Source organism: Rana temporaria, chromosome 2 (genome assembly GCF_905171775.1).
Source record: "Rana temporaria chromosome 2, aRanTem1.1, whole genome shotgun sequence".
NCBI classification, from domain to species: Eukaryota; Metazoa; Chordata; class Amphibia; order Anura; family Ranidae; genus Rana; species Rana temporaria.
Genome location: NC_053490.1, coordinates 432100216 through 432120343, shown reverse-complemented (window position 1 = coordinate 432120343; position 20128 = coordinate 432100216). Strand labels below are relative to the sequence as shown.

General features: G+C 44.5%; 1 protein-coding gene across 1 annotated transcript in view; it reads right to left on the bottom strand.

Annotated features, from left to right (window-relative positions):
• Nucleotides 1-20128, bottom strand: part of MLXIPL (MLX interacting protein like) — a 187254-nt gene that overhangs the window by 113028 nt on the left and 54098 nt on the right. Inside the window, exons 2-3 of the mRNA XM_040338321.1 lie at nt 10250-10356; nt 1998-2080 (exon numbers count right to left, since the gene is read on the bottom strand). Coding sequence (XP_040194255.1) covers nt 1998-2080; nt 10250-10356 — 190 coding nt within the window. The remainder of the gene's footprint in view (nt 1-1997; nt 2081-10249; nt 10357-20128) is intronic.

Genomic DNA, 20128 nt, shown 5'->3' with positions numbered 1-20128 from the left:
CGCTTGCGAGTCTGCGGGAGTCCGGACAATAAAAAAAAAAATCATCTTTCCGCCCCATCCCAGGCTGCGGACCTGCCCGCCCCAAGCGGCCGCTTGGTCCGCCTGGTGGTTGCGCCGGCCCTGGAACCTAGAGTTATCCAAAGAACCAAATTGCGTATGCACAGCATGTCTGAGTTGATAGTAGTAAAATAAGTATGTACATGGCAGATCGAAGTCCAAAGGATTGTAAAAGATTTAAAAACCTTGTACGGTACATAGGTGGTATAGGTATTTGAACCCCTTAGAAGACCATCTCTGTGGGTGAGGTAAAGAATACAGGGCCTGATCCACAAAAACCCGGCGGAACGTAATTTTTCCTATTTAAGTTACACCGCCGCAAAATCTCTACCTAAGTGCCCGATCCACAAAGCACTTACCTAGAAATTTTGAACGGTGTAACTTAAATCCGTCCGGCGCAAGGCGTTCCTAATTTAATGGGGCGAGTCCCATTTAAATTAGGCGCGCTCCCGCGCCGGACGTACTGCGCATGCTCCTGACGTCATTTTCCTGACGTGCTTTGCGCGGTTTTACGTTGCGCCGGGTTTTGAGAATCGCGACGGGCGTAAAAAAAAAACGAGTTGTGGCGGGAAAAATAAAAAAAAAAAGACAGCGACGCGGGGTAGAAGGGTCTACTTTTACAAGGTGTAAACAGTTTAGGCCTTGTAAAAGCAGCCCTAATTTTCCGACAGCAAACTAATACTTACGGAGAAAAAACGAAGCGTAAAAGCTTTGTGGATCTCCGTAAGTGCTAATTTGCATACCCGAAGCGGCATTTCGACGAGAAATGCCCCCAGCGGCGGCTGCGGTACTGCATCCTAAGATCCGACAGTGTAAGTCCCTTACACATGTCGGATCTTCTGCCTATCTATGTGAAACTGATTCTGTGGATCAGTTCCATAGATAGAAACAGGGATACGACAGCGTATCAGTAGATACGCCGGCGTATCCCTTTTGAGGATCAGGCCCACAGTTCCTGAAGGTTGGAGTTAAACCAAAAGGGTTTATTGGGGATGTTAACCATGAATCCTTTGAGATTTTGGTCACTATGGACTGAAACAGGAAGAGCGAGGTACATAGAATTGATGTGCCCAGATGATCCGGAACACAGCCCCTATAGACAACATTGTGAATGGTTTCTAGAGAGGAGGCAATAGCCCTTCCTGTAGTGGTACAGGCATTAGCAGAAACCGGATTCAGACAATCAAGGATGGGAACCAGTTGGGATGCCAAGCAATACACGTAGAAATTAGGGAACGCCAGTCCTGCCAAATGAGTTGGGAGTCATAATGTTTCAAGTGCTACCCTAGGGGGGCGATCATTCCCCGCCACCACCATCTCTTGTAGACAACTGTTCTCCAACACATCTCTGTGAAGGTACATAGGCACGCACACACACATAACATACATAAATTCAAAAAAAATAGCAGTCGCCTTCAAAATAAAAGCACTGCAGTTGTGTTGCACGCATTTCTAATTTTCAATTGATCTCATGTGGGCCAAACAGGGACAGCCAAAGGACCGGATGTGGCCATAAACTCCCCAGGTCTGGTCTACAACAAGTATAAAGCACAGATACTTTCACTAAACTGTATGAGTTACTGTAACTATAGTCAGTTTTATATCATGATAACTTTCTCATTAAGTGTTTAATTTACAGGCATCACTTAGGGCCTATTCACAACACTGTGCTGTGAAAATACATGTTATTTAGTTGTGAATAGTACCCCAATGTACCGACACAACCCCTTTTATTTTGAAGCACCATGCAACGTGTTGTAACAAACTACTGCGTGTTGTGCTGCACTAGCATAAATGCAGGTCCAATTTTTGGTTCACTGTAGTGCATAAATTAGATTTAGACTTGTCTTGGTCCTTACACATTGATAAATGGGTTTTCAGTATGTGAGAGAGAAAGGAACCTGCAGTAAGTGTGTTTGGGAATACTTATTCAATATTACCTCTGGCTTACGGTGATCTTCTCCTTCTAATCCATCCAAAGGTGTTACAAAGCCACAGACAGGGGTCTTCCTTTTCTCCACATCTGCAAACACAAGCCCTGTCAGCTACATGTAATGATTATCTACAACTAAGAAGACTTTAATACAACAGATAAGGATGTCATAGAATATAAATGGTAAAAAATCTCTCTCTCTCTCTCTCAACTGGTCCCTTAGCGTTACCGCTACTGATCATTAGTGGGGACAGAGAGCCGTCATCAACAGCTCAGACACTGTGCTGGAAGTGCGCAGTGAGCATGCGGCTGCCCAGTGACACATGTGTGCCGTGTGGGTGTTGAAGCTCACCCTTTTGTCGCCATACATATCTGTTATGCGGGCTCCAATACGAGACCCCTGTTTGTGTTAAAAACAAGGTTCAAAAAATACAATCAGCAAAAGTATACAAGTCATTCTCAAAAAATTAGCATATTGTGATAAAGTTTATAATTTTCTGTAATGTACTGATAAACATTAGACTTTCATATATTTTAGATTCATTACACACAACTGAAGTAGTTCAAGCCTTTTTATTGTTTTAATATTGATGATTTTGGCATACAGCTCATGAAAACCCCAAATTCCTATCTCAAAAAATTAGCATATTTCATCCGACCAATAAAAGAAAAGTGTTTTTTTTTTTTTTTTTTAAATCAGTAAAATGGTTTATTGTGCCAAAAATATAAGTACGGTACAGAGATATATATCAGCATACAAAAAACGTTGCAAAATAAAATTATTACAAAAAGACTTGCTTTGTACGCATGCTAGAACAGAGGCACCAGGAGGTGACCTAAACCAAATTCCGTCATTGAAGGAGTTTGAACTATGCCGGGCAGGTGAGAAACCGCCTCTCCCCCCAACACTAACACACACTCGGCCAACGGGCCAAAACTGAAAGTCTGCATTCCACCGTCTGCTTAAGCATTCAGAGTCCTTATCCATCCTCAAGTAGGTTCTCCCGACCATATTATGTAATCCCCACAGGCGCGTACCTCAACCATGGTCTAAGTTTTATACATTTTTTGACTGAGTCAGACATATTTTATAATTTTATGTTTTGTGCGTCAGGAAGATAGAATCGATTACATCTGGAACAGCCGGGTCATAACCAGTCTCGGAGGTGCCAGTCCAGGTGTTTCCAGCCAGGGTTGCCAGATGGAATTAAATTTCTTAGGGGCATTTCTATGCTGATATGTATAATGTTCCCTCACTATAATAAGATTCACCTGATCAATCCATTGTTTCTTAGTCGGGACATGCGGGGACAGCCAGAATCTAGCTATCTGTTTCCTTGCTAGATATAGGAGCCTAATCACTGCTATATTAATAGGTGGGGGGTATACCTCTTCGTCCACGGCACCCAGTATACATACTATGGGGTCCAGTGGGACCCTAACTTGATACACCGAGGAGATAACCTCTGTGACACTCCTCCAGAACCGGTGTAACTTGGGGCACCTCCACATCAGGTGAATAAGCGACCCCTCCCCCTCGCATAGCTTGGGACACAGTGAAGAGTCCCTTCTTCCCCATCGAAACAGTTGAATAGGCGTACGATAAACCCTGTGTAACAGGAACAGGTGAGACAACCTGTGAGACTGCGAGACAGAAGTGAGAGGGCCAGCCTGTAAACAAATTTCCCAGGTCTCGCCATCAATGTCCCCCAAATCCTCTGTCCACCCTCTTCTGCATGGCAGAGTTGCTGAGTTTTGCACAGACGACAATAGCGAGGAGTATACATGGGATATCATACCCTTTCTTTCCGTGCCAGAAAATACCTCAGTTAACAGCCTATTCCCAGATAGCTGGAGAACCGACACCTGCCCCTGTGCCCGAAGGGCATGCCTGAGTTGTAGATACCTATAAAATTGTTGTCTGGGTAGACCAAATTCATTTTGTAAATCCTGAAATGATTTAAGCACATTGTTACTGTAAATCTGGGCGATGTTCTTAATTCCTGCCAGTTTCCAAACCTGAAAGCCTTCAAGCCTGAAGACCTCCATTAGGTTTAGGTTGTCCCACAAAGGAGTGTCCGCAAGAAATCCCGAGACACCCAAGGTGGATCTAACCATAGACCACAGCTTCCTAAGGAGGACCACGGTGGGTGCCGCCTGAGGCAGATGCGGAAAACCCGCCTCCAAATTTGCTAGGACCGACGCACTCCCCGAACCCGTTCGCAGTAGAGTATCAATTGAGTCATTATCATTGGCCCGCCCCATGCCACACAGATGCTGCATTTGAGAGGCTAAGAAGTAGAATTTAGGATTAGGGACAGCCGCTCCTCCCTGGTCTTTATCATATTGTAACGTGGACAATCTGATACGGGCCACTTTTTTTTTCCAAATCAGTGATCTAAACAAGGAATCTATCCGGGTGAACCAACGACGAGGTATCCACTGAGGGGAATTGTGCATAATGTATAGAAGTTGGGGGCCCCACACCATTTTTATTAGATTTATTCTACCAATTACTGAGAGCGGAAGTTTGCACCAGGTATTACAGGTCATTTGCAGTCGTTGGAAAAGGGGCAACAAATTCTCCTCCAAGTATTTCTGTGGGTTAGCTGACACCTGAACTCCTAAGTATTTAAAAGATTCCACCACCTTCAGTGACCCCGCCGCCTCCGGTAGAGAGGCAACCGGACCATCCACAGGCAAAATGACGGATTTACCCCAATTTATCGAGAACCCCGACAAGGAGCCGAACCGTTGGATCAATTCCATAGCTGCCGTAAGAGATGTATCCACATCTCCCAGATACAACAGGGTATCGTCTGCGTAAAGAGAAATCTTCTCTATCTGTTCACCTCTCTCAAAACCGATTATCTCAGGGGAGGACCTTATCCGCGCCGCTAACGGCTCGAGGGCTAGTGCAAAAAGCAGGGGCGATAAAGGGCACCCCTGCCTTGTGCCTCTGTAGAGCGGAAAGGGGTCCGTAAGGTCCCCGTTCACTCGAAGCCTGGCCGTGGGGGCAGCATAGAGTAACCGAACCCATCTAATAAAACTGTCACCCAGTCCAAAGCGTCCCAGGACCTCCCACAAATAGGGCCATTCGACGCTGTCAAAGGCTTTGGCAGCGTCTAATGACAGGATCGCCCTCTGTTTCTCGTTGTCTACAGGTATCTGTAAATTAAGGAAGAGGCGTCTAATGTTGAGGGCAGTTGACCGGGAAGGAATAAAACCTGATTGGTCCGTATGGACTAGTTTAGTTATAACTTTAGCGAGCCTGGTGGCCAATACCCTAGCCAGTAGTTTAACGTCTGTTGTCAGTAGTGATATAGGTCTATAGGAGTCAGCACTTTGGGCATCCTTACCAGGTTTCAATAGGAGAACTATAATGGCCTCATTCATGGATTGGGGCAGGGACCCCTGATCATACGCATCTATAAACACTTCTTTCAAAAGAGGTATCAGGCCTTCAGAGTAGCGCCCATATACCTCCGCCGGCAAGCCATCCGAGCCCGGAGACTTGCCAGGAGAGGAAAGCGCCAATGCCTCCAGTAGTTCATCAGTCGTGAGCGGCGCACTCAATTGCGCCACGTCTGCGGCCGATAGACGCGGGAGGTGGCACTGATCCAAAAAGGAGGCAATCTCCTCAGTAGTAGGTGAGACTTTAGAGGAATACACATCAGCATAGAAATCTTTAAATGTGGATAGCACATCCGCATGAGATGAGACCAGTGACCCCGAGACATTAGTTATTGACTCTATGTGTGGCGAGCCCCTTTGTGCTCTCACCATCATAGCCAGCATATGACCTGTGCCCTCCCCGTCTTCGAAGTACTTCTGCTGAAGGAAAAATCTTTTATTCTCCGCCCTGGTCATAGTCACATGCTTAACCATATTCTGAGCCTCATTCCATGCCCTTTCGGTATGCTCAGAGGGGGAGTCCACATAAGCCGACTCAGCCCTCCCAGCCTCCCGAAGCACGAATTGTTCCCAAGACTTCGTCCCCGTTTTAATGGAGTTGATAGACCTAATAAACTGGCCCCTCAAAAAGGCTTTAAGAGCATCCCAAAGGACACCCAGGCCCGTGGAATTCCTGTTAATCCTAACAAAGTTTACTAGTTCAGTATGAATAGGATCAGGGGCTGGGAACAGCGACATCCAGAAGGGATTGAGCCTCCAGCAAGTGCGCTTAGAGATTCCAGACGCCAGTATCTCAATACATAAAGGCGAGTGGTCAGAAACAGTCCTGGCCTCGTACTTTATGGACGAAACCAGGGGAAGCATCTCACTGTTGCCCAGGCCCAGATCAATTCTAGAAAGGCCCCTATGCGAGGCGGAGTGGCAAGAGTAACATCTCTCCTGTGGGTGAGCAAGCCTCCAGACATCTCTTAACCCCAGCTCCTGTAGAAGCCGAGCAAAAGGCGTCTGGCTCCTCCTAGGTGTGGCCGCCCGCGCCCCAGGAGAAAACTTGTCAAGGTCGGCACACAAAAAATTATTAAAGTCCCCCACTACAAGAGCGGGGACACCGGGGTGACGTGACAAGAAGGTGGCCAGGGTCTTAAGAACCTCCGCCGAAAAAGGTGGCGGTATATATATGTTGGCTATAATACATGGTATGCCATTTAGGGAACAATGCAAAAAAATAAAACGACCTCCAGGGTCTATTAGTGAGGAGATAAACGTATACGGTACATTTATGCCAATAAGTGTACTGACCCCTCTGGCATACGATGAAAAAGCAGAGTGGTACTGGTTGCTATACAGCCTAGAGGAAAATGGAGATTCCTGACCTGGTAGAATATGTGTCTCCTGCAGGCACACCACTGAGGAGCCCAGCCGTTTAAGCACATGACCTACTGCCATGCGTTTCACTTTATCTCCCAGCCCTCTAACATTCCAGCTAGTTAACACAATCTGTACTGCCATGTCCTAAGTATAGAATCATCTGCAGCGAACACCACATAAATGCATTTCAAGTCAATAGGCCAGGACCATCTTACAAATAATAAAATAAACGCTATTCCATCTCGGTCGGGACAGAACACAAAAAAATAATAGTAGCGAGAGTGACCAGGTGGGGAGGAGAAGAGAATCTCATTTCTAATGTTATGGGGAGCATAAAACACAGGGTGAGGTCTCCCCAATGTCTCAGTCCAGGCGCATTGGGCACAACCTGTGGAAACAAATGTCAAGCAGACTGTAGACATATCATTCAAGAGAACCATTATCAAGCTCAAAGGAACCAAAAATAATAAAAAACCGTCGATGAGACTTCTTGTCCACGAGGGACTCAGTTCTAGTGGGCAAAGTTCACTAGCCAGCTTAAGGGCATCCGCCTCCAGCGGATCTTTTTTCAGTGTAGAACAAAACATATTTAAACTGTGCGAACACCTCCTGTGGAAACAGTTCTCCGCCTTGGAAGGAGGTTGAAATAGGACATCATTCCTGTCCCGCTGTTAGGTAATAATGTTGGTGCTTGTGAGTGAAGCATGTGGCGGTCACTCATTCCTGCGTCTTCTCCCCAAATCTTCACGCAGAGAGCGCTCCTCTCTATCCATCCATTGCATGGCTTGGGCAGGTCTCTCAAAGAAGTGCACTTCATTTCTAGCTACCACACGGAGCTTAGCAGGATAAAGCATGGCATACTGTAATTCCAGGAATCGCAACCGCTTTTTGACATCATTAAATTGGGCGCGCTGCTTTTGCACCTCTGCTGAAAAGTCCGGAAATAAGGATATCTTGGAGTTATCTATAACTAGAGCCTCCCCCAGGGTGCGTGCCTTAGACAGGATGACATCCCTGTCCCTGTAGTGTAACAGTTTAAACAGAAAGGCCCTGGGCGGGTTCCCCGGGGGTAAAGGCCTCAGGGGGACACGGTGTGCGCGTTCCACCGCAAACATTTGTGAAAAAGAGTCTTTTCCGAATTTCTCTGTCAGCCATTGCTCTATGAATGCTACCGGATTCTTTCCCTCCATTCTTTCTGGTATTCCAATGGCTCTAACATTATTGCGGCGCATTCTATTTTCGAGTTCGTCAATTTTTGCCGCATGTTTAGCGACCATCAGTTGTTGGGCATGTGCCTCCCTCTGCATAGGGGCTATATCATCCTCCAATACACTAACACGGCCCTCAACATCAGTAGTGCGGTCCCGCAGCTTCTGCATGTCCTGGCGCATGTATGTCATTTCTGCCTTTACCCCCTTAAGTTCTGATGCCAGGTGTGTCACTGAGGCATTGCAGGCCGTAATTGCTGCAAAGATGTCCCTTAGTGTGGGCTCAGGCCCGTCCGGGCCTGAGGCCTCCACCGCATCCAGCCCATGGGACCCTGGTGATGTACTCACTGTGTTCCACGGCAGCACTGGTGCGGATGGGTCCTCCAGGGGCACAGTGTCGTCGGCATCGGATTGGGACCCGCTCCGGTTGTCTCCGCCATCCCCAGGGACCTCCAGGAGCTCGCGTGTGCTGATCGGGGAGAACAACTTCTGAGCCGCGGCTTTGTATTTCTCTTTCGCCGACTGCGCGGCGCCGCCATCTTGGATCGCGTGGTCCGGGGCCGTGCGGCCTTGTGCATTGCGCCGGGACATCTTATCTACGCCCGATCCGGTACCGTCGAGGGTCGCTGTAGCAGCCAGGGGAGTCCAGGTAAGTAGCGGGACCAAAGTAAAGCCACGAACGGCTTGTCAGCAGGATAATCGAGCGGATGATCGGCGGAGCTCACAGGACGTGCGACCGTCTACATCCCCAGCTAAGCCACGCCCTCAAGAAAAGTGTTTTTAATAAAAAAAAAGTCAACCTTCAAATAATTATGTTCAGTTATGCACTCAATACTTGGTCGGGAATCCTTTTGCAGAAATGACTGCTTCAATGCGGCGTGGCATGAAGGCAATCAGCCTGTGGCACTGCTGAGGTGTTATGGAGGCCCAGGATGCTTCGGTAGCGGCCTTAAGCTCATCCAGAGTGTTGGGTCTTGCGTCTCTTAACTTTCTCTTCCCAATATCCCACAGATTCTCTATGGGGTTCAGGTCAGGAGAGTTGGCAGGCCAATTGAGCACATTAATACCATGGTCAGTAAACCATTTACCAGTGGTTTTGGCACTGTGAGCAGGTGCCAGGTCGTGCTGAAAAATGAAATCTTCATCTCCATAAAGCTTTTCAGCAGATGGAAGCATGAAGTGCTCCAAAATCTCCTGATAGCTAGCTGCATTCACCCTGCCCTTGATAAAACACAGTGGACCAACACCAGCAGCTGACATGGCACCCCAGACCATCACTGACTGTGGGTACTTGACACTGGACTTCAGGCATTTTGGCATTTCCCTCTCCCCAGTCTTCCTCCAGACTCTGGCACCTTGATTACCGAATGACATGCAAAATTAGCTTTCATCAGAAAAAAGTACTTTGGACCACTGAGCAACAGTCCAGGGTTGCTTCTCTGTAGCCCAGGTCAGGCGCTTCTGCCGCTGTTTCTGGTTCAAAAGTGGCTTGACCTGGGGAATGCGGCACTCTGGGAACAGCCTATTCGTTCAGAAATTTCTTTCTGTGTCTTACCCTCTTGCTTGAGGGTGTCAATGATGGCCTTCTGGACAGCAGTCAGGTCGGCAGTCTTACCCATGATTGCGGTTTGGAGTAATGAACCAGGCTGGGAGTTTTTAAAAGCCTCAGGAATCTTTTGCAGGTGTTTAGAGTTAATTAGTTGATTCAGATGATTAGGTTAGGAGCTTGTTTAGAGAACCTTTTCATGATATGCTAATTTTTTGAGATAGGAATTTTGGGTTTTCATGAGCTGTATGCCAAAATCATCAATATTAAAACAATAAAAAGGCTTGAACTACTTCAGTTGTGTGTAATGAATCTAAAATATATGAAAGTCTAATGTTTATCAGTACATTACAGAAAATAATGAACTTTATCACAATATGCTAATTTTTTGAGAATGACCTGTATATAGTCTAAGTTTGGGAAAGTTATTTCCAGCAGCAAATGTGTAGATCCCACACATTTAAACATTGAGGCTGGGTTCACAGGAGTGCAAATTCACACAGCAGGAGATTGTGACCGGCTCTCTATGGAGCCAGTTTACATATCTCCACAGCAGGTCCGATGTGAATTGCACGGGAGCCCTGTGCGTCTTTTGGTCCGTTTCGTGTTCAAATTTAATTCAAAATTTGGGCTGAATTCGGACCTGAAACAGTGAATGCTCAAATGTGAACAAAGCCTTAGGCTATAAACTTTATTTCAGATATATTTATATACATATTTCCTCACATTGTAAGTACCAGGCTCTCCAGATAGCATTGTTCAGACGGATCTTGTCTCTCCACAGTAGTCTTAAGCCCTTGAAATTCTTCCATTTTGGAGACACCAATTTTCCACTGAAAATAAAGGAATTTGGTATTAGAACAATTTTTGTTTTATTTAAATTATTTGGGAAGAAAATGTCTAATATAGTCTAAATTGCTAAAACTGGAATTAGAATCTCAACAGAGGAGCCTCCAGAAGCTTAGTTCCACCTCCAGAGATTAACTGACAAATGATGACCATCTCTACTCCAGCTCCAGGCTATAGAGCTAGCTGAGGTTCAATTACCGGTACTTTTTTTTGTTGGTTGGATTTCTGTTTAAAATTTTGGTAAAACAGAATGCTTTAAAACTTCATAATATATGGTTTAATGGCTTAGAAGTTTAGATATACTGTAGTCAGAATGAGTGAAAATAGCATAGGGAGGAAGTTGTTTGAAAGTGCTTACACATAGACTGTTATGTCGGGTGACTTGTGGAGTTTAACAGAGTGCAAGAGAAGTGAAACGAAACAACACCCACAGAACACAACCAGAAGTTCATCTAAAAGGTTATCACTAGGGGCAATTATACGACATAAAGGAGATAGGCATTCTATATGGATATCTATATTTTGATACTGTCTATGGGCTTAGGGCCATGGGTTGGAGGGTTTATTTTATGGGTTAGAGTAGGGTCAACATTTAGGAGGGGAGGTCTTTCGAATAGATGTAAACCCAATTACTAAAGTTCCGCTGTCACAAACTGCGAGCAGGCAGGCTCTCTATTGTAGACTACCTGCTCACTGTCTTCTCTGGCATGTAAACTCAGCTTTCATTGCCAGCATGGACCTTGTGTGCTGGGACAACTGACTCCTGTGTGTGCGCAGCAGTGATGTCATCCGGCACTGGCTAATAAATATGACTGGCAGCCAGCAGAAGATGCTGGCCTCGGCATGGGACGAAGACCGTTGAAGGAAAGGCAAGTCTCTCCACTTTAATATAATTCCAAAATTTGTTTCCCAATAATCCTCCTACATTGTGAGTTAGCCCTTCATACCCCTGATGGAGACCGTAGGTGGCCATGCGCTCTCACGTTGCTCAGGCGAGCATTGAGGTGTAATTACCAGGAAGCTGGCCCTGAGCATTGAGGTGCAGCTGACACTGGAGGGAATGCATGCAGACAGGATGTGGCTGAAAGGTTGCGAAGGACATCAGCAGAAATATCAAGGATGATGAAAAAAAGTGAAGAGGACTTTATGAAAAGATAAACATGGCAATTGGCAGGATACAAAATGATTAGCAAACGAAAGGTCCAATTAGGTTTTTGAAGTATTACGATTAGGTTAAGCCTTAAGACTTAAAGGATCACTAAAGGTTCGTTTTTTATTAGATCAATTGATTGCTGTAAGCTAGAGCATTTAGATATCACTTACCTCGTTTTTCCTTTTGACCTCCAAAATACAGTAATCCAGGTTTGAAAATTCCATTTCCTGTCTCTCCTCTTCTTGCTTTCCACCAGCATCTGAGCCGTTTTGCATGGTGGAAAGCAGAATGTGCTCACCCCCTCCCTATGACTACAGCCCTGCGTGAAGATGCTCTCTTATCCCTCACAGGCATGGAGGCTAAGCCTAATGGGAACTGTAGTTCCCATTAGGCCGTGATGTAGCAAGAATGAATGTGCACCGCAAACCAGGAAGTCAGTGAGAATAACGATTCAGGAGTGCTGGAGGTGAAGAAAACAGCTCGATTTCAACAGGTATCAAACTAGTTATAATGCAAAACATTACTTTTTACTTTATCAGCTACTGTCAGACTTTAATTTAAGAGGAAAATATTTTTGTCTTTACAACCCCTTTAAAAGGGTTAATTTATGGACTTTTTAGACTGTCCATTCAGACATTTTTTTTACATTGTGGGAATAATATTTTCAGGTTTTTGCACCTTTACTTGTCAATTGTATGTGTCACAAGTCCAATAGGATCACCTGTTCTTTCAGTCAATCGGGTGACAGGTCCCAAGACCCGCTTCCTGATTGGCCAGGAGGAGGTTCAGTGTTACAAATAGCGAATATTGACAATCTCTGTGCCCCAAGCCCACCCTATTTTGAGGCCTATTAGAGCCTCTTACAATTAGTGACAACCAGGGATTCCCTCACTTTGGAGGGATTTCCTCTCACTTCCTGTTTTGGCTATAGGACACAGATGGCAAATGACAAGCATTATAATCCTCTCTAACTCTATACAAAATGAATAAGAAAGTTTTGCCTTTAGTGTGACTTTAGGTGTGGGATAGTTTATGTGCTGGGCTATGGTACACATATTTCAATTCACACAAGTTTTTAGTGCTTATGGTTCCAGGTCACAATAACTGTATTGAAAATCATTGTATTACTACACAATTTAAAGTGATTGTTAAACTAGTTTTTTTAAATACCAAACATGTTATACTTCCCTACTTTGTGCAATGGTTTTACACAGAGCAAACCCAATCCTCCTCTTCTGGGGTCACCTGCTGGAACTCTTGGTTCCTTCCTCCTGTGGACTGCCCCCATAACAAGCTGCCTGCTATGGGGGCACATGTGCAAGCTTAATCACAAACCACACTTAGGATGTATATTGACACACGCAGCACTGTTCAGCTCAGCTCTCTGGCTGTGATTGACAGCAGGAGGAGCCAATGACTCCTGCTGCTGCCTCCATGTCCAGTGAGGAGAGAGAGCGGAGAGTGCTGCTGCTCTTAAAGGGTGGTAAAGGTTCATGTTTTTTCACCTTAATGCAATTAAGGTGAAGAAACATCAGAGGATTAGCGCCCCCCCGTTTACTTACCTAACCTCTCAAAAGTCCCACGTCGTGAACGCGCTGGCTTCTCGGTCCGGCTTCTCGGCTCATTCATTGGTTGATTGATAGCAGCACAGCCATTGGCTCCCACTTCTGTCAATCAAATCAATGACACGGCGCGCCGGGGCCGAGTGATACAGTGAGCGGCTATAGCCACAGACTGTATCACGGGAGCGTGACCACAAGAACTAACCCCCATGGGAGAGAGCTCCCATGAAGGGGGTTAGTTCTTGCGGGGAGGAACCTGAGACAGCCGCCGAGGGACCCCAGAAGACCAGGATCAGGGCCACTCTGTGCAAAACGAGCTGCACAGTGGAGGTAAGTATGACATGTTTGTTATTTAAAAAACAAAGGGGGGGGAACCTTTAGTGTCCCTTTAAGCACAGCACTGAATTGAGATTGGGGTCAGTATGAGGAGGGGCTGAGGGGGAGGGGAGCTGCACAGAGAATGTACTAAGGTAAATAAACCTACCTTTACAAACACTTTAAGCTTTTGCAAATCTGTGCCTGGAAATAGCATGAGCAAGACTTTTGTGAGGTTACTATCTTAATATATTATCCTTTTTTATTCAAGGTTAACACCACCCTAAAAAGATTGCGTTAGAACAGCCATCTTGCTGAGGTGATCTTCCAAATACAGCTGTAGTCAAAACAGGGTCCAATACAGCTGTAGTCAAAACAGGGTCCCTTTATGTTATTGTCCTAGTCCTCCTTTTATATGTAGCTCATTCTCCTGATCCTACATGATATGTAACCCAAGGTTCACACCTCTGCGCTTCATGTGGGCCACGTTTGTGTGGCCACGGCAGCCCAGTCAAATGAATGGGCTGCTGTGCCTGGTTTCTGCCCAAAAAAAAAAAAAAGCTGCATGCACCTTTGCTAAAACACAGCCACAGGGAAATGGCATGGTCTTTTTTGACCATGCCATTTCACTGCGGTTCCCACACACACACACTGATTTTATATGCGTGGGGTGCCATACATAATGAATGGCAGCCCCGTGCGTTTTCACTGCAGTCAGTTGCGGTTGCGGGTTTTGCTGCAATTTCCCCACACGCAGGAGGCGTGAACCCAGCCATAAGAGGAATAAATAAAATCCACCAGCCTGGAGATCATTACCATAATCAACAACAAACGTATTAATCACATCCACTGGGCCCAAACTATGCAAATACAAACTAAATAAAATAAAACAATATAAAAATACAGTGTAAAATAAATAGTAATATAAAAAAAAACATCAAATCTCCTAAGGAGCAGCCACATTATGATGGTTACACCCTTTTGTGAGGGGATTTGATGAATAACAAATATAATCGATAATATTTTTTCAATTCTTCTAATGTAATGTGCACCATTAACCATATACAAGCACATAACAAACACAAAGCGTATATACGGTCCAAGTAAAGAGAATCTACAAGTCGCAGTTCATTTTTCTGTTAGTAAATAAAGATGGCTGACGATGAACAGCTCTCACTAGACATTAGATACTGCCAGACACACCAGACCTTCTGGCTCATGTCACAGTAATATTCACACTGCTACATCTGTGATTCATCCCTAGTGTTTACCACATATTAAATAAGAATATCAATCAACATTTCACTATAAAATGAGAACAAACAAGATATATTGTGAATAGGAGCTGTAATCTCAGCACTGGAGGGGGGCAGGAAGACATAAATGTGCAGAACAGAGGTTATTTATTATTAGGAATTTGGTTCGTTTTAAAGCAGAACTAAAGGCAAACCTTTTTTTTCATTTTGGATAAAGGGAGGATTATAACCCGTCATATTTTTGTTTTACCATCTTTGTCCAATTGGGGAGATTTCCCTTCACTTCCTGTCTCACGGGAAAACAGGAAGTGAGAGAAAATCCCTCCAAAGTAAGGATATCTCTTGTCACCAGAACTAGTGTCACTGTCCCCATTGGAAGATTTCTCCTCTATTACTGTTCTAGTGACAACCCAAAATTTGTGATTTGTGTTTCACTATTGCTAATAAAAGCTATACATGGGAAATAGCGAGAGCGACTGTTCATAATGGGGTCACTTACAATGATAAAAACCTGACAAGTGTTTTAATCCCTCTTAACTCTATCTAAAAAAAAAAAGTTTTGCCTTTAGTTATACTTTAAACGTAGCTTTTAGAGACTAAAATTAAACACTTTTTTTAACCAATGTGGGACAAAGTAACAGGTTTACTTAAAGCGGAGGTTCGCCTTAAAAAATTTTTTTTTTAAAAGCCGTCAGCTACAAATACTGCAGCTGCTGACTTTTAATAAATGCAAACTTACCTGTCCAGGGTGCCCGCAATGTCGGCAGCCGAATTCGAGCAATTGCTCGGCTTTCGGCTGCCCCCGCCGGCATTCTCGGTGAGGAAACCAGAAAGGGAAGAGTTGCGGCTTCACTTCCCGGTTCCCTACTGCGCATGCGCGAGTCGCGTGGCATGTTCTCACTGGTCCCCGCTGTCTCCTGGGACTAGTGCGTTTCCCAGAAGACAGCGGGGGGAGGGGCATGACTCAGGAGTCTATGCCCAGAAGTGGGTGCAAATACCTGTATTATACAGGTATCTGCACCCGCTCCCCCCTGAAAAGTGCCAAATGTGACACCGGAGGGGGGAGGGTTCCAAAAAGCAGAGGTTCACTTTTTGTGTGGACCTCCGCTTTAACCACTTGCTTACTGGGCACATATACCCCCTTCCTGCACAGGCCAATTTTCAGCGCTGTCACTCTTTGAATGACAATTGCACGGTTATACAACACTGTACCCATATGACATTTTTATAATTTTTCACACAAATAGAACTTTCTTTTGGTGGTATTTAATTACTACAGGGTTTTTATTTTTTGCTAAATAAACAAAAAAAAGAGAAGAAATTTTGTTTTCATAGTTTGTAATTTTTTTGGGAAAACAGGTAATTTTTCTTCTTCGTTGATGTGTGCTAATGAGGCTGCACTGATAGGCACTGATAAGGCAGCACTGGTGGGCACTAATCGGGAGGCACTGATGAATAGGTGGCACTGAGAGGTGGCACTGATGGGCACTGGTAGGTGATACCAATAGGCAGCACTGATGATGAGGCACTGATAGGTGGCACTGGTGGGCACTGCTTAGCAGTACTGATGGGCACTGGTAGGTGGCACTGCTTAGCAGCAGTGACTGTCAGTGTGCAGGTCCGATGTCCCGTTTACACAAGCTGGTAATCAGCTTATTTTTTCTCCTCACGCTGTCAGTGTGAGGGGAAAAAAAGCTGATTGCTGGTTTCTGTTTCCATCATGTGATCAGCTGTCATTGGTTGACAGTTGATCACATGGTAAAGGCCTGGGATGGGCACTTTACTGTCATCTGAGATCAGTCAAATCCCATTGACTCGGTGGCACAGGGCACGCCGCCCACGCCCTGCAGGAGGCAGGCAGGCAGCGTGAGCACAGGAGGACGTCCATGGACCACTGGGCATTAACCACTAGCCCACTGGACACCCATATGAAATGTTCTTTTTCACACAAATAGAGCTTTCTTTTGGTCGTATTTAATAATCACCTGTTTATTATTTTTTTGCGCTATAAATGAAAAAAAGATGGACAATTTTGAAAAAAAAAAAAAAATCTTTGTTTCTGTTATAAAATGTTGTAAATTAGTAATTTTTCTTCATAAATTTTGTCCAAAATTTATACTGCTTATATCTATGGTAAAAAATAATCAAAATCAGTCTATATTATTTAGTCTTTGTGAAAGTTATAGTCTAGAAAGCTTATTTCATGAAACACTAACAAGCCAGGACAGTACCAATACCCCCCCCCCCCAAATGACCCCCTTTTTAGAAAGTAGACATTCCAAGGTATTTAGTAAGAGGTATGGTGAGTTTTTTAAAGTTGTCATTTTTTCCCTACAATTGTTTTTCACAAAATGGTCATATTAACAGGTTATTTCTCTCACATGGCATATGCATACTTGCAACTACACCCCAAAACACATTCTGCTACTCCTCCCGAGTATGGCAATACCACATGTGTGAGACTTTTACACAGTCTGGAAATATACAGAGGCCCAACATGCAGGGAACACCTTTAGGTGTTCTAGGGGCATAAATGTCAAATCTAAATTTGACTACCCATTACACTTTTGTGAGGCACTGTAGTGGCATGGATGTGGCATAGGATGCATTAAGATGAAAAAACATGAACCATTACAACCCCTTTAAGCCTAGTACACACAATCAGAAAATAGGATTAAAAATACCGCTTTTGAATGGAACTTACGATAATCTGATCGTTAGTACACAGCTTTCGAGAGCCGATTACGATAAATCGTCTAAAATTATACGAAGGGACAACCCCAATTTTTTTTCTCATCTTATACTAGATTGTTGGATTTTCGTTTAATCAGTACAGCTTTTGTCTGCATTTTTTTTTTAAACAACAAGACTACGCATGCTCGGAAATGAAAGAATACATTACAGTACAAAAAGCTGAGTACACTATTTATTTTTTATATGAAACTAGCATGCAAAAGAAAAAAAGGAATGGTTATTCGTCCAATATTCTCATCGTGTGTATGGACCTTTACTACTGGGATCCTTTATCTGTTTAAAAGTTGGCTTATGGTTTTAAACAATGTGACAACCATTGTTCTTGCAATGTGCATCTGCATTACTCAACAACGCACTTGGAGGAGAATAGCATGAGTTCACTCTATATGTAAACCTGTCGGTACCATATGCTCTTAGTTCCGAGGCTAAATAGACTATTTTACAAAATCACATTGACTTGGGATTGATCACATGAATCTATGTGGCAGTGTGACAGGAAATACCATCTGTACTTGGGCTGTCAAGTGACCAATGTTATAAAAATTACTGTTTCTTTGTATCAACATCTGCTATTTCATGTTTAAAGTTTTGTTTCTCAATAGAAATTATGAAAGTCAGAGCTCTAAATCAAGGTGTTTCTCTTTGGCTATGAATTGTTTATGTGAACTGGTAAAGTAGTCCAATTCCCAGTTAATCCCAGCAAAGAAGAGTGTGCAGTAGGACCACACACTGGTAAGCCAACAATCCAAAGGAGACTAGGCCCCTCATCATTGGGTTAGGATGCTAGGTAAATTTAGTTTTTTGCTCCACTGTAGCGAATGGAGCAGTAATTGATTATATAGGTCTGCTCAGGGTTTCCTGAGATGGGAGCTTGATTACTTCCACCTGCCTCTGAAAGAATCTTCCACAACAGAGGGCTGCAAGATTTAAATGATCGGTTGAAGGAGGGGACCAGAAGGTGGTTGGGGAGGTGATAAATATGCAGGAGGCTTGAACAGATTGTTCTGTCAGGGCTCCTTCCTTCTCTGAGCTGGCCACTCAGCTGTCAGCTAATTGCCAGCTCCTATCTCTCCACAGTGACTCACTTGTTGATGATATCGTGCTTGTCAGTCCTGCCTACTTAAGCCATCCAACCCAGATGATCTCTGCCTTCACCTTGGTCAACATCAGAGACTCCTGCGTTCCTGTTAAAAGACTTGCTTGGCTGACATTCCTTCTGGATCCTGCTTGCTATTCCACTATGCTGACCTCTGGCTTCCTGACTTTCTGGCTTGTCTGACTATCCGCTTTGGTTACTGAACTTTGGCTATGTTTTGACTATGTTTGTTCTATTTACTTTTATTATTAAACAAGTGTGATTTAACTGTACTTTTTGTCCAGCAAGCGCACCGCCCTAGTGTGAAAGCACTCTGGTTTTCACATTGGGGAGGCATGAGAGGCAGTTCTCAAACGCTTTACAGGCGCCATAATGCCTGAAAACTGTCTCAGTGTGAAAGGGGTCTTAGATTTCGGTGTGCATAGGACTGAGCTTGTGTGACTGGCAGCCTCTGTACTAATTGGGAGAACCTAGGTACCTTCACAGCAGCCCCTTTGGGGGTGAGTGTAATATAAGCTTTTTTTTTTTTTTAAACCCACACAGGCACAGGGAGAGAATGCAAACTTTGTGCGGGTAGTGTCATGGTTGGGATTTGAACCAATGACCCAAATGCTGCTAGACAGAAGTGCCAGGAAGAAGCTGGGGGCAGGGCTGGGAAGCAGAGAGTGCAGGTTCTGAAGGAGGACCAGAGGATGGCTGGAGTCAGCTGAATGCGGAGACCGGGGAGGTGTAGACAAGGGCGGACTTCCGAGACAAGATGAAGGGTGTGATGCATTTGCCTATATGTCTCAGTCTAATTCTCCCTGCTTGCCCTGTGTAATTCTGTCCTGGCTAACCGGTTATTGACGTGCTAATGTCCCCTCACTATTTCTAAAGGTTAATTGATCTATTGTGTTGTGTGAAGGAGATCTGTGTTTAAGTGGCTTGTGTTAATTATTCTGATTGCTCCAGTGTGGTAATTATCTCTCTATATGCGGGGTCGAGCGGTCTAGTTAATGTATTCAGTACAACTAGTAATCAGCGTCCTTGATGTCATTGTCTAAAGAAAATGTGTTTTCAGCATCGGCTCCGTCGTGACTGTCTAATCATCTGTATGGAAGCCCCAGTGTGAGGGGGGCGGAGATTTGTCATTGTAACAGTTTTGGAAATGACATATAAGCTGTGTGATATAACATTAAAGTCTGTCTTGTTCTAGCAGTAAGCCTGGACTAATGTGTGGCTTAATGGGCGATCTCAGGAATATTCCTCCTAGTGGAATATTGGGCTGATGTTCTTATGGAAGAAGGGAATCTTTGACAGGGATATCATACCGATACCGTCACAAAGAGGATGCCGCAAAAGAGGTGCAAGGGCCACATGAAATGGCCTGGCAGGCCGGATTTGGCCCACGGGCCTTGTGTTTGACACTTGTGCATTAAGGGAAAAGAACCTTTAAGCCGTGTACACACGATCGGTTTGTCCAATGAAAACAGACCGATGGACTGTTTTCATCGGACAAACCAATCGTGTGTGGGCCCCACCGGTCTTTTTTCTATCGGTGAAAAAAAAAATAGAACATGTTTTAAATGTTTCCTATGCATAAAAAAACGATCGTCTGCATGGAACTCCATCAAAGAAAAA